We start from the raw sequence: 13,554 nt of genomic DNA, 5'->3' as shown, positions 1-13,554 counted from the left end.
TGCACACACGTCACTGACCAAAGCCAGCAGCGAGGCTGGGGGTGAGCAGGTGCAGTCCTGCCACGTTCCGGGGATAGGTGGGGGATAGCACACGTGCTGGTGGCCATCCTTTCTGACTCTGTTCACTTGGGTAAGGCACTTAACCCCTCTGAGCCTATTTCTGCATGTGCATGATGAGGATAATACAATCTACCTTGAGAATGACCTTGGGATGACAGGAGACTATGCAGTGCCAGGCACGGGGTAGGAGCTCAGTAAGTGGTGGGTATTCGTGGTGCGCAGCACGGCGGGGTGGACAGAGCATGGACCTGGAGCACAGACAGACCTGACCTGAATCTCCCTGTACCACTTAGAAACAGTGTGGAGGGACAAGTCATCTGCCTTTTCTAGACCTAGTTTCAGCATTGACAAAAGGAGGATGTTGTAAAAAATTAAATGAGAAACCAGGCGTCCTGCGTAGGTGATCCATACGTGCTAACTATCTTCTTCCCCTCACTCTCCCCGTACTGAACAGATCTAAGCTCCATCAGGATTTTCTCCCAGTGGCCCAAACTAAGGAGTGCACACACAATCTCCTCGCTCGCCCAGCTGCAGGGGGCATGGTCAGCAGTCAAGGGCGGAGCTCTGGGGTTAGCTGCCCAGGGCAACATTGGCTTGGACGCTTCCCTCTGTGTGACCTTGACAAGTTATCTCACCTCCCTATTCTCAGTGTCCTTGTCGGTAAAATAGAGGTTGCAACAATATGTATGTCAGACCTTTGCTATGTGTAAAGCTTTGGCTTACAGTAGGCACTCAATAAATGCTGGCCGTTATTAGCTCTTGACATTGCCCTTCCACAGTGACACACTTTGCCACGTTGTGTCTGTTGTCCTCGTCTGCCTCCACGACAAGCCTCAGATTAGAGTCATGCTCTGTTCTGGCCCCTACAGGGCCGCCCCTCCGCTGCCTTCTTCACTTTGGTCAGGTGAGCTATGACCCAGCCTTTCTCAGTTCTAGAACCTCTAGTTGTACTGTATTTTTTTTTTCATGGCTCCACCTGCCTGGAAACACCTGCTCCCTCCAGGCATCATTCTAAGGCTCTGGTTCCCAGGCTTGGTAGCAACACCGAGCCGGCCCCACCCCCACAGTGTCTGATTCAGCAGGTCCTGGATGGGGCCTGTGATCTGGCATTTCTAACAAGTGATCAGGTGATGCTGGCCCAAGGACACACTTTGGGAACGACTGAGCTCTGGTTTCCGTCAACCAACATTCTGTGAGCTCCTCAGGCGACATTCAGAACTACTAACCACCGTCATGCGCCGTTACACCCAGCGGGCCAGCTTGGTTTGTTTGTTGAAATATTTGTCTTTCCTGGAAGAGAGTGGTTCTCAGAGCAAAGGTCCTGAGAGTTAGTGCAGTCTTCAGAGAACAATTAGACCATCTGTATCAAGGGCACTCAAATGTTCTCACCCTTGGACTTAGTTACTCTGTTTCTGGAAATGCATCTTGAAATTCAAAGTCAGGGCAGCCTGCAAAGGAGACATTTATGCAAGTGTGTTGTATTATATTGTGTTGTGCTGTGTCGTGTTGTAGTGTAAAGAATGCCTATGGTATACATATAGTACGCAGTGTATTTTATTGTACTGACGGATCACCAGAAACTATATAAACGTCTCACATCACAGAAGCCTTCGGTGAGTCAGAGCTCATTCTGGGGAGCCCTGCCATGCAGCTCATCTCAGCAGAGAACGGGTCACGTGACTCCACTGCCGTTGCTTTCCTTACCTTTCCTCACCTCCTGGCAGTACGTCGTAATAGGGTTGTGCCTTTGGGATGAGGCAGAGTGCAAGTCGGTAGCCTACACTCGCCGTGGTGGGGACATTTACACCACGACAAGTGGCATCCGCCATGAATCAGGGCTTCCCCTCACCCTTGCCACCTGTGAAACACTGGCCAGCACAGCACAGAATGGGGGTGACAACAGGCCCTGCCTCATCGGGTTGCTTGGGGACTAAAGAAGATGTTGCTGCAAAATGCCAGCCCGGTGCCTAGAGGCAGCTTGGTGCTGAGTACCAGGCAGCAGCTGGGGGCAGGAGGCGAGTGAGGATGAAGAGAGGACCGTTGTGTACCCCACCTACACGTCTAATTATGCCTTCGACAAGGACTGCACAGAGGCATAATTAGAAGGGCTTTTCATTTCCTTCCCAGGTTATGTTCCTATATCTAGAATTGCTACAAGGTCCAAGTGCATTTGCTTAGCAGAGGGCAGGAACCATGTGGCTTTGATTGTTTTTTGGTTTTTTTTTTTTTAGAAGCGACATTTGACTTTATAAACAAACCAGAGACCCTGCCCCACTTGCAGGCCATGCACAGCTGCAGAAAGAATGGGCAGCCCTAGTTGTCTTCAAAGAGCAAAAGGAAGGTACCAATGCCCCAGAGGCCCGCCCCTTCCAGAAAACGCTGGGCTCTGGGGCTCTGCCTGACCACAGAGCAGGGCCCCACTACTCCCACCCTGGATGCTAAGAATGCTTGCTGTCTGGGTCCTACTGCCGGGAAGGGGCTGCAAACAGCCTCATTTGCATACACAGTTGCTCAGCATGAGCCTCAGCTCTGAGCTGACAATGGAACTTTCTGTTCACTGTGGACAGCAAAATCAGATAGGGTATTGCCGTGGGCTCTCTGGGGTCCGCTCTTGGCGCTCCCTGCTCCCGGGTCCCAGGAGGCTAAGCTCTGGCCTTGCTCTGCGAGCAGCCTGGTTCAGACTGCCCCATTAGCTGCGAGCAGGTCTCTGAAGGCCTGAGGGCTGTGAGGGCCAGACCATGGCGCACCCCACCTCCACGGCCTGCTGCCTGTCCCCACACGGCGGCCACCGCTCCCTTCAGCCAGCTCTCCGTCATCTACATCCAGACTTGCCCTGGAACCTCTTTTGCATAACCCTTCCTGTGCTCCAGAAGCCCCCCCTCCCCCCCAGGTGGATCCCGCCACAGGACCACTGGCCACATCCCTGAGTAGCTCTCTGATTACACAGAGAATAATTATCTCCTCACGAGGGGAGAGGAATGGAGCCAACTTCACAGGGGGTACTGAATTCGTACAGGGGGAAAAGCACTCTAGAGTTGGTTGTGACATACAGTTAGGGCTGAAGAGATGTTCCGTTTCTCTCACATCTGCCTCCTCAGCCCAGTTAATCCCTCTGCAGTCAGCACCTTCTGCCTCTCGTGTTCCCACAGCGTTTGACGTGTGGTAGGAACTCAGTGAGTATCACTTCCTTTCTCCTTCCTCGGGGCTAGTTCTTCAGAAACGGGACCCATGTTATGCTTCTTGTCTCTGGCTCTCAGCCTGGAGCCTGATCAGGGCCCTGTGGTAAACGCTCAGTATAAATGTCAATACACCAAATGGCCAAGCCATGGTTCAGAATCAAGGGCAAGGTCTATTAGGGAAATTCCTGCAAAGAATTTTTCTGTAAAAACTAATGCTTCATGTGCCAGGACTGACAGAGAGGGGAAGATTGGGGTCCCAGGCACCCTTCAAGGCACAGGTAGGCAAATGACAGAGCCAGAATTCAGACCTAGTTCCTTGTGACTGACTCAGTCTTTATGGAATATAGTTGGGTGAATAAGACACGATTCCTGTGTGACCTGGGGCAAGTGACTTAACCTCCCTGGACCTCCCTTTCCTCATCTAACAGTGGTTGTGAGGATTAGACGAGCTAATGCTTCTGAATGTTTTATCCAGCCAGCCATACCAGAAGAGTCCAATGAATGCAGGCTGGATTGGTAACACCAGAGTCCCTGGGCACGGTCCATGCTCAGTCAGTGTCCATGGAAAGAGAGTACCATTGGGAATTCTTAATCCCCTGGCCTGGAGTTTCTGGACAGAACTCTGAGTCCCCAGCCTGACCCCACAAAATATATATTGGAAAAAGCTAGTGGTCTGTGCCGTCAGATGAAAAGAAACAGAACAGATGGAACGAGTCAGGACAATGAGCACCTTGTGTTCTTTGCCTTGCCAACTCCTGCCATGATGTTGTAACACTCTGGTCTGATTCCCATGATCTTTCTGAACAAATGACTTATTTCTTAAGCTTCTTTTTACCCAACTCTTCCCTGAGCAATATGAAGACAGAAAATGACATTTTTCAGTCTTTGGTGGGATGAGGAAATGGGAAGAGGGATGGGAAGAGAGATGGGGCAGGGAGGTTTTGGAGGGTAAGAGTTCTGTTTCGAAGCCCCCTCAATACCCATAGCTAGCCTCAGGTCTCCTGCTGGGCCACCACACTCAGCAGGCACTCACTTCTCCCTCGCCCCTGTGAGTTAGTGAAAGCCTATATGGCACATTCTTCTCTAAATAGAAACCCAGTGAGGCTCTTTCATCATACAACCCTAATGTCTTTCCTAAAATAAATCAAGATGTTAAAATAAAATTAAAAGCATAACCCTAACCCTGAGTGAATTCAGATCAAGGATCAGTCACAGGATGCTCAAGGTAGACATCAGCAGGGAAGATTCCAGTCAGCCTGCTAATAATTAACTTGAAATAAATCTCACCTGAAGCCAAGGAATGCCTCTGGGATTAGTAGGCTCATGAACAAGGACCAAGAGCCAGATTCCACCAAGGAGCCCACCCCTGGCCCCTCAAGTTGGATATGGCTCTGGAACCAGAGGCCAAACCACTGACTGTTTTGGTCTGTTAGCTTATTAGTCAGTTTTATTTTACTTTTTTCAATGTATTAGTCAATTGCTTATTAGTTAATTGAGTTAGGAGAAAACCAGTCAAAGAGTCTGGACACTTTCCCATCTGATCATTCATGGGATATCGAAGACCTGCCAGGCAACATGGAAACGGAGGAAAGTTAAGTTTGGGGTTGTGAGCTCTGGGCTTGCAACCTGACTCTCACTGTGTGGTTTGGTTGAGTAGCTTCAACTTTCTATGCCATCATCTCTTCATCTCGAAAAGGAGGAAATAATGCCTACTCCACAGGCCGTCATGCTTAGTGAATTATACACCCATGTAGAAACCCCAGCACGAGTAGGGACACATCACACATGTGGACACACAGCAGATGCATGAGTCATATCGGTTCTCCTCTCCTTCCCTCCTTTGGGCAACATGTTGTGTTGGGAGATGTGAAAAGTGCAGAGATCAAAGTTATGGATCTCTAAGTTTCCTTCAAGCCAGACATCCCATGACTCTCATTTCCAGGGCAGGTGCCCCAGCAGGGCCAGCATCTGTCCTATCATCAACTCTGAAACTAAGGAGGAAGCCACTAGTAGGAGAGATTGGAGATAATGAACCTCAGCTCAGCCTCTTCAATGGACACCTACTCAGACAGGGTTTTCAATCTTTTTGTATCTGAGACATCTTTATGAACTTGCTTCTGGGACACAAGGGGAGGACGACCAGTCTCCATGCAGCTCCCCACTGTTCCTCAAGTGTACCCATACCCATACACACTGGAGGGCAGGAGCCGATAGGACCGGAGTGAGTCTCCCTCATGGTTTTACCAATGGAGAAATGGAGGAAAAGGAAGACTTTTCCAAAGACAAACCTACAGTAGATGGCAGATCTGGGAAGATACTACTATCTCTTCATTTGAGTACAGGAGCTTCTCCATCACACCATGCAGACCGTTCATTCATTCATTCATTCACCAATTTCAAATTGAGCTCCTAAAATGTGCTGGCATATAATCAGCATATATGTGTGAAGTACCCACACTGACACAACACTGCCTTGACCCTGACATCCCAACTCCACGTATGTTGTCAAATATACATTGGTGCCCCCTTCCCCCTCCCTGAAACTGTCATGTGTCCCATTATCCTGATTAACTGACGAGTTTCAAAAAACTAGGGACCTTGGCAGAGGGCACAGCTGTTGGTCTCCCCTGGCCAGCAGCATCATCTTAACTATACTTTGGGGACCCTCCTCTCCCTCAGTGCATCCAATCTTGCTGGGACTGTCACCCAAGCCTCCCCACCCTCCCTCTGGCAGTGGGAGAATGCGTAGCCCAAGCTGGGCCAAACTCTCTCCCTTGAATTTAAAGCTTGACTATAATCACCAAAACCTGATGTTGGAGATGTGTCCATCCCTTCCTGCTGAATACATTCATGTCACTGACCTAGCGAGACCTAGTGAGTCATCTTTCCTTTGAGTCTTGAGCAGACTTTTCTAATAAATTCCTTTCCTGCTTACATTGAATAGAGTCAGTTTCTGTCACTTGTACCCAATGAATGCCGCCTAATCTACTTCCCAGCCCAAGGACGTCATCCTAATATGTGGTTGGGAAATGGATGACTAAAGATGGCCACACAGCTGTTTGGGACAGGTCACTCACCAGGTTTCTGGTACCATCCAAAGGGATAGGTGCGGACCTCCGTGTCAGAGGAGCCACACTCCAAAATGCGCCAGGCTCCTCCGTTTTCCTCAGTGCATGTCTGAAGTCCCAGGCTGTTCAGAGTTAGGCATGTCACCTCTCCTCCTGGAGCAAAGAGGAACCAGGATGAGGAAAACGATCATGATGGAAGATTGTATCTGAGTGAGAGAAATTCTGCAAACTCATTCACCAGGAGATATTTGGGGTACTCTACTGCATTCCAGGCGGGATCTTAGCCACTGATGAAAAATGTTGGACTGCAATGAGCTTCTGGTCTAAGAGCACAGGGTTGGAGGCAGCTAGTCCTCCTGGGGCACCTGTCACGTGCCCAGGGCTGTGCTGGGGCTCTGTTTGCATCATATCACTTGATCCTCACGCAACAGCATGAAGGGGATAGCATATGTATTCCTATTTGCAGATGAGGGATGCTGAGGCTCTTTGATTAAGTGGCTGTTCCAAGATCTCACCCCTAGGAAGTGACTGAATCAAGTTTTCAACTCAGGTCATAGGGATGGATCCAGAGTTCATCCCACCCAGCTGCCTGAGCAGAGTCTTAGATGAGACAGGAATATGGAAGGAGGCCATTTCAGCCGGGCAGAAGTGCTGTGGAAAGGTGCCCAGCTAGTGGGCCAGGAGCTATCCCAGCTATCCCAGTGATTAGCAACCTCCCCTCTCCCTGCCCCCACTTCCCATCTGTGAACAAGGATCACACCCAACCCCCGCTTCCAGCACAAGAAGACCAGAGGTGTGAGCATGCTCTTCAGGCTGCAAAGAGCTACACACAGGCAGGCAGAATTATTATCACTATTACCTTTTTTTTTTTTAAAGATTTTATTTATTTATTTGACAGAGAGAGACAGCGAGAGAGAGAACACAAGCAGGGGGAGTGGGAGAGGGAGAAGCAGGCTTCCCGCTGATCAGAGAGCCCGATGCGGGGCTCGATCCCAGGACCCTGGGACCATGACCTGAGCCGAAGGCAGACGCTTAACGACTGAGCCGCCCAGGCGCCCCATCACTATTACCTTTTAACTGGGAAACATTGAGAAAGCCAAAGCTGGTGCAGCACGGGTCGGCATCACACAGCTGTTCACATTCGAAGAAGCTGGCGTGAGAACAGAAAGAGAGGGCAAGAGGATATGTGCAGGTGGCCCACGGCCTACTGAGTTACGGCCATTCTTACTTCTAGGGGCTCCTTTCTTCATGATTACCGAAAGTGGGAGTGCTTTGGCCAGTACGCATGAGTGGATTCCTAGCTTTGAAGTTCCTTCTGAAAACAGAATTCGACTCTTTCCTCCTTCATTTCTTGGTTCATTCATCCATCAAGCATTTATTCTCTGCCTGTTATGTGCCAGTCTCTAAGCCAAGCTCACCTAGCATCCTGAATATGCCCCTACAATCCTTTCAGATTGGGAGAAAGTCCAGCTTTGGGCTCTGGGAAAGGGAAGAGGTGGTAGGGAAGGCGTATTCAGAAATGGGGGATTCCATGGGCGTATGGCTGGAGTGATCCAGCCAGGTGTCTGTTGGCAAATACCTGCACTTGTCCCCTGACCCAGCCTCCTTCCATGTCCGCTCTGCAATGTCGGCTAATCACACTCCAAGAACGTGCCCCTCTTTGCTGGGTCAGCACATCCAGGCCCCATCCCAGGACCTACTTTCCTTAATAACTCAGTGTGGCTGCTAGACCCCAACCTCAGCTTCTAGGACCAGTCTTGGAGAAATGTAGTAGCTCCAAGCCAGTGCTCCTGGACTCAGTTCTAACTTCTCTCACCCTGATCGAATGTCCCAGTTCTGATCACATCACTCATTCCTGACTCCTGAGAGCTCACTCAACCCCTCAGCTCCTTTTCGGGGTGGAGACCCTGCCTCGTTCTTGCCATTCTCCTGCCCTGTCTTAGGAGCCCCTGAACCCAAGTCACATCCCAGTGGATAAAGCCTCCATGGCCTGGGCAGTTTTTTCCAGTGCTGACTGCATCTCTGCCCTGATGCCTGTGGACCACTTGCCCCATGGTTCCCTCTCTGAGTCCTGCCCATCCGCCCACCGGCCCACCCATCACTTTGGTCTCCTTCCTTGGAAGCCCAATGCTAAACTCCAGCCTGGATGAGGTGCTTTCCCATGGAACCACCCTTCTCTGAGTCCCCAGCACCAGGATCAGGCCGATCCCTGGTTCCACCCCTCCTTCTCTAACCCTGTCCCATCATCACAGGTGGTGCCCCGCCAAATCTCAAGACAGTCTATCCTGTAGCATCTTTTTAAGTTCATTTTCAGAAGCAGATCTTCAACACTAGCAACATGACAGTTTCATAAATCAACAACACTTCATAGACCAATAGATCATAGACCAATGACTCTCGAATTCTAAAGTAGAAAAGAATCACCAGGAGGAGAGTCTTACTGAAAATTCAGATTCTTGAGTCCCATCCCAGGAAATGCTGATTCAGTACGTCCAGGGAAGGACCCAGGAATGTGGTTTGTAAAAAGTCCTCTTGGTGATTCTGATGGGTGAGATCCATAGACTGGGCTGACAGAAATGTCACTTTCAATTAAAACATCTAAATCACAGATAACTAGCTAAATATAACATATTTTTAAAAATAATAAGTCAAATTAAAAGTTCTTATAAGTTTGTGATCCTGTTAAAAGTTCAACCGGCTCTCCAGATTCTGCATACAGCACAGTAAGTCTTGGCTGATCCAGTTAATTACAGTGCTTGATAATTGTTACTAACTAATAAGACATGGGTCAGTGTTTCCCTTTTGTGTCAGCTGACTTGACATTCAGGGCTAAATTTTGTGTTTCGTATCAGTAACTTAGCCACGGTTTTTAGGTATGGTCACCTCCTCATGACCTTTTCACTCTTTGCTTTGGGTTTGCAGTTTTTTAGGTGTGTGCCTTTAACTTAGATTAAGTCACTGTCTTTATGGACGTAGAAAAATCTTAATAATAAATACTTGAAGGGACGGATGTAGCTTACCCATTGGAAATGGATTTTTCAGACATGGGCACTTTGTTTCTAATGGAAATCCCCGTCAGTGTTTGGAATGGCAAGCGAGTGTAGAAGTTCTTCACTTTATCTCTCAGTAAAACTACACAGGGGGGAGAAAGAAATTATATTATTTAGGGAGAAATTTGTTGTATCCATGAAAATATGAGGATAAGGGTGTACGCATCAGATTGAGAGCTTCCAATTAAAGATGGCATATTAAACTCACACACTTCTGCTCTCCTCCCAAATCTCACTAAAATAACAGTAAGGGGAATCTTGTAAAGGCTCACACCCACAAGGATAAAGAAAATAGAAGAAGGTATGGAGCAATGAAGTTCTGGAATCTAGAAAGCACACAGAGGAGTAAGAATTTGACTTTGTAGACCTAAGACAGCTGAATTCTCAACTTTTCTGTGGGAAGAAGAAGAAACAACCCTATCCACCTTCTGGAATCCCCAAAAGTTTAAGTATTGGCATCATTGGGATGAAGGTGGACTAAACCAGGATAAGCTGGACATCTCTTTAAGAAGCAATGGGGTCTCCAGATGGCTTCTTCTTTTTTGCATAGTGGACGAGTGCCCTCTCCCCACCATAGAAGAAGGTGGAAGGTTTATTCTCTGGAGAGGACAAAAAAGAGAGGATCTCTTGGGTGCACCAAGTGGAGTTGATGGTGGGAGTCATACACTGAAACTAGGGGATTCTTTCGAGTTCATCCACATGATGAAGGTTGAGACTTTCATCTTCCAATCTTATTTGGCATCCAAACCAATTACAGCCAGGTTCATGACCCCAGGCCAGATATGATAAGATTCCTGCACAGGAAGGACCTAAAAATAATGACCTAAGGGACTCCGCAAAGGGTGGCCGAACTAGATTATCCTACAGGGAAATATCAAGTCAGCAAGCTCTCGCCACATACTCCAAGTCTCCCAATCAGCTTCTGGACACTTTTCTTATATTTGAGTGTAAAATCAAGGGTCACCAGATATCTGAGAATATCCAGCACAGATAGAACAGTAAATGAAGAACGATACCATCTTGAAAGAAATGGAGGCTGCACAAGGGGAAAAAGACACTCCCCCCACCAAAAAAAAAAAAAAAAAACAGTGTCATTAATGTCCTCTGAGGAAACAAATCAACTGCAATCTTGTTAAAGCCACTGCTGGTATTTTCTGTAATATAGAGTCAAATGAAATTTTAACTGATAAGTGCATTAACAGTGGCTTTTATTAAGGAGTGGGAGTGCAGAACAGGATTATTCTCTATCATCAGCTTCATGTGTTTCTAAATGGTTTCACATTGCTACAAGGATCATGAGTAACTTTAATTTTAAAAAGAAGAATAAGCTAATCTGGATATTTCTAAAACCACAGAGTCAGGAGCCCACTGGAAATGCAGTTTGTGCAGATCCCACCAAGCACTCACCTTTCTTCCGGAACAGGGTCTTTGGCCTGTGGGGTAGGATCAGTCTGCAGCCCTTAGGATTGGATTCCATGACATCGTCACACACCTGGGCCTCTGGGTAGAGGGTGCAGGTGAAATACAAGGGTGCACTGTCTTTTATCTCCACCAGCTGACAGAAAGAGGGCTCTTGGATACAGCCTGCAGGCAAGAGAGCAATGGATTTTAGTCCTTGGGAGGCCTGCAGGAAAGGAAACTTCATAGGACCTACCGGGAAAAAATGCCTGGTAGGGATTCCTCCTTGGAGGACAGAGGCTCAGGACAGTTGAGAATACCAAGTCTGGAGCACCCCCCCCAAAAAAATACTGGGATTCTGCTAGCTGGGGAGAGGATTGTGCATCAAACAGCGAGTCCATGTGGCTCTGAATAAAGGCAAAGTCTAAGAAGGTGAAGAGTGAGCTGCACACACAGAAATACAGGAGGAGACAAGGCAAAATTCCATTGGATCTACCCAGGACCATCTCAGGGGCAGTTGGGATCTTCAGACCAGAGGCCACAGGACTGTAAAAACTTTGTGAACTCTGTGAATGATCTCCCCTGCTCCCACTCCCATATCAGACTTTTCCACTGGTATATGGTAGCTTCCTCACAGGGAGAGGTCATAGTTAATTCATCTTCTTTTGTTTTCTCATCCCCAAGGTCAAACACAAAGTTTAGAACATAGCATGTGCTAAACATAGCACATGCCTATTGGGTAAAGGATGGATGGATAGATGGATGGATGGATGGATGGATGGATGGATGGATGGATGGATGGATGGATGATGGATAAATGGATGGATGGGTGGGTGGATGAATGGATGGATGGATGGATGGATGGATGGATGGATGGATGGATGATGGATGGATGGATGGATGGATGGATGGATGGATGGATGGATGAGTGGATGATAGGTTCTGGGAATAGAGTAGAGATGATCTATACTATAAGCTTCTTGAAGATATAGGTTATGTCTTATCTTTCTCCTGTATTATTGATGGTATAATACTGAAGTGATCCCTGAGTTATACTATTGAGTTTCACCATATCTATTTATCAAGAATTGTTAAACTGGGTCTGTGTTGCCTGACCAGAGGATCTAGAAGAGGAAGGATGAGGTCTGAGGATACTTACGAGACAGGCACCACAGGTTTGCCTGCTGAGGTGAAAACAAGTGTTTGAAAAGCCATTGCTGCTGGATGGGCAGGGATCGGTTTCCATTGACAATGACCTGGTTAAGGTCCACAGGGGAGAAAAGTTCTGTCGTCAAATCTAAAGAAGAAGGAGAGAGTCAACTTCCTGTGCTTTATCTCTACGATGAGTCTCTCTCTGTCCCCAACCTCCTACCCCCAACTGTGTGTGTGTGTCTCTCTCTCTCTCACACACACACACACAGACACACACGCACACACTTGTTTTTAGGCTGTGTGAAGTCAGGGCAGGTCTGGAGGCCATAGGGCCGGGAGTCTAGCCAGGCAGGAAGGGTTCAGAAGGTTTCAAAAGGTCCTAAAAATTATAGAGTTGCAAAATCTTAGAAGCTTAGTTTGGAAGAAACCTTGGGAGCCATTTGGTTCAACTTTTCACCCAAGGCAGGACTTCCTCCCACAGGATATCCGGCCAATGCCCCCAGAGCCCTAAGTGACATGTCTGGGCTGACCACAGCACCCCACTCCACCATTAGGAAGTTGTGAGGTCAAATCCATCACTTTGAACCACTGCTACTCCTATCTTTTGAAGGCACCAGAGGTCCTATCTCTCTCCCAAATGGCAGCCTTCATCTGTGTGACCACTTTCAACTCTGCTCTGCCCCACCTGAAAGCTCCAACTTGACTATCCCTTAGTCTCTCCTTTTATCATCATGTGCCATGATCGCTGGCTGAAGGCTCTTTCTGGGTGCCCTGCTGCCCACAGGACAGAAGTCCAAGCTTTCTTCTTGGTCCAAGCTCTACCTGAATTTTAAGCTTTATTTCCAGTTGCCTCAACTTACACTCCCGAAGCCTTGCCACACTGCTTGCTGCCCCAGGATTGTTGTCCGTGCTCATCCCCTTCCTCACCTACCTAGTCCTCCTATACTTCAGGGCCAATGCTGTTCCCTCTGGCTCTGATGTTCTGTAGCTCTATAAAGAGGCTCACCAGTGCTGAGGGACTAGAGCATTACATGCCACATGGACCTGCCTTGGGCTTGAGCATCTTCCCAGGAGCCCACTTTCCATGCTCTGGAGAGCAGGCACCTGAAGACTGAACTTTTTCACCAACAGAAACCGCCGAAGGAGATAAAAGCTTTACTAACATCTGCAAGGCCAGATAGCCCTGGGTGAGACCCCAGAGACCATGTTGCTGCCCCTCCTCTGGACCACCCCAGCCCCTTGGGTTCTTGCACTTCACACGATTGTCCAGTGGACAGTTTGCATGCTTGTCTCTGTGCTTCATGATGCCTGGCACAAGGTAGGAAAGCACAGATCACCTGTTAAGACAGCAGAGTAAGAAAGAAAAAAAAAGGAAAGGAAAGGAAAGGAAGAAAAAGAAAGAAAGAGAAAGAAAGAAAGAAAGAAAGAAAGAAAGAAAGAAAGAAAGAAAGAAAGAAAGAAAGAAAGAAAGAAAGAAAAGGAAGGGAAGGGAAAGTGAAGGGAAAGGGAAGGGAAGGGAAGGGAAGGGAAGGGAAGGAAAGGAAAGGAAAGGAAAGGAAAGGAAAGGAAAGGAAAGGAAAGGAAGAAAAAGAAAGAAAGGAAGAAAGGAAGGAAGGAAGGAAGGAAGGAAGGAAGGAAGGAAGGAAG

At 48.0% G+C, this 13,554-nt stretch overlaps 1 protein-coding gene across 1 annotated transcript in view; it reads right to left on the bottom strand.

The window, feature by feature from the left end:
• TG (thyroglobulin) overlaps nt 1-13,554 on the bottom strand; it is a 244,568-nt gene that overhangs the window by 140,089 nt on the left and 90,925 nt on the right. The window contains exons 31-35 of the mRNA XM_035011980.1: nt 11,915-12,052; nt 10,765-10,941; nt 9,328-9,439; nt 7,378-7,457; nt 6,317-6,460 (exon numbers count right to left, since the gene is read on the bottom strand). Of these exons, the coding sequence (XP_034867871.1) occupies nt 6,317-6,460; nt 7,378-7,457; nt 9,328-9,439; nt 10,765-10,941; nt 11,915-12,052 (651 nt within the window). The remainder of the gene's footprint in view (nt 1-6,316; nt 6,461-7,377; nt 7,458-9,327; nt 9,440-10,764; nt 10,942-11,914; nt 12,053-13,554) is intronic.

This window comes from Mirounga leonina, unplaced genomic scaffold (assembly GCF_011800145.1).
Source record: "Mirounga leonina isolate KUSES-001 unplaced genomic scaffold, KU_Mleo_1.0 Mir_165, whole genome shotgun sequence".
In the NCBI taxonomy this organism is placed as follows: Eukaryota; Metazoa; Chordata; class Mammalia; order Carnivora; family Phocidae; genus Mirounga; species Mirounga leonina.
Note: the sequence above shows the minus strand (reverse complement) of the source record. Positions and strands in the feature narration are given on the sequence as shown.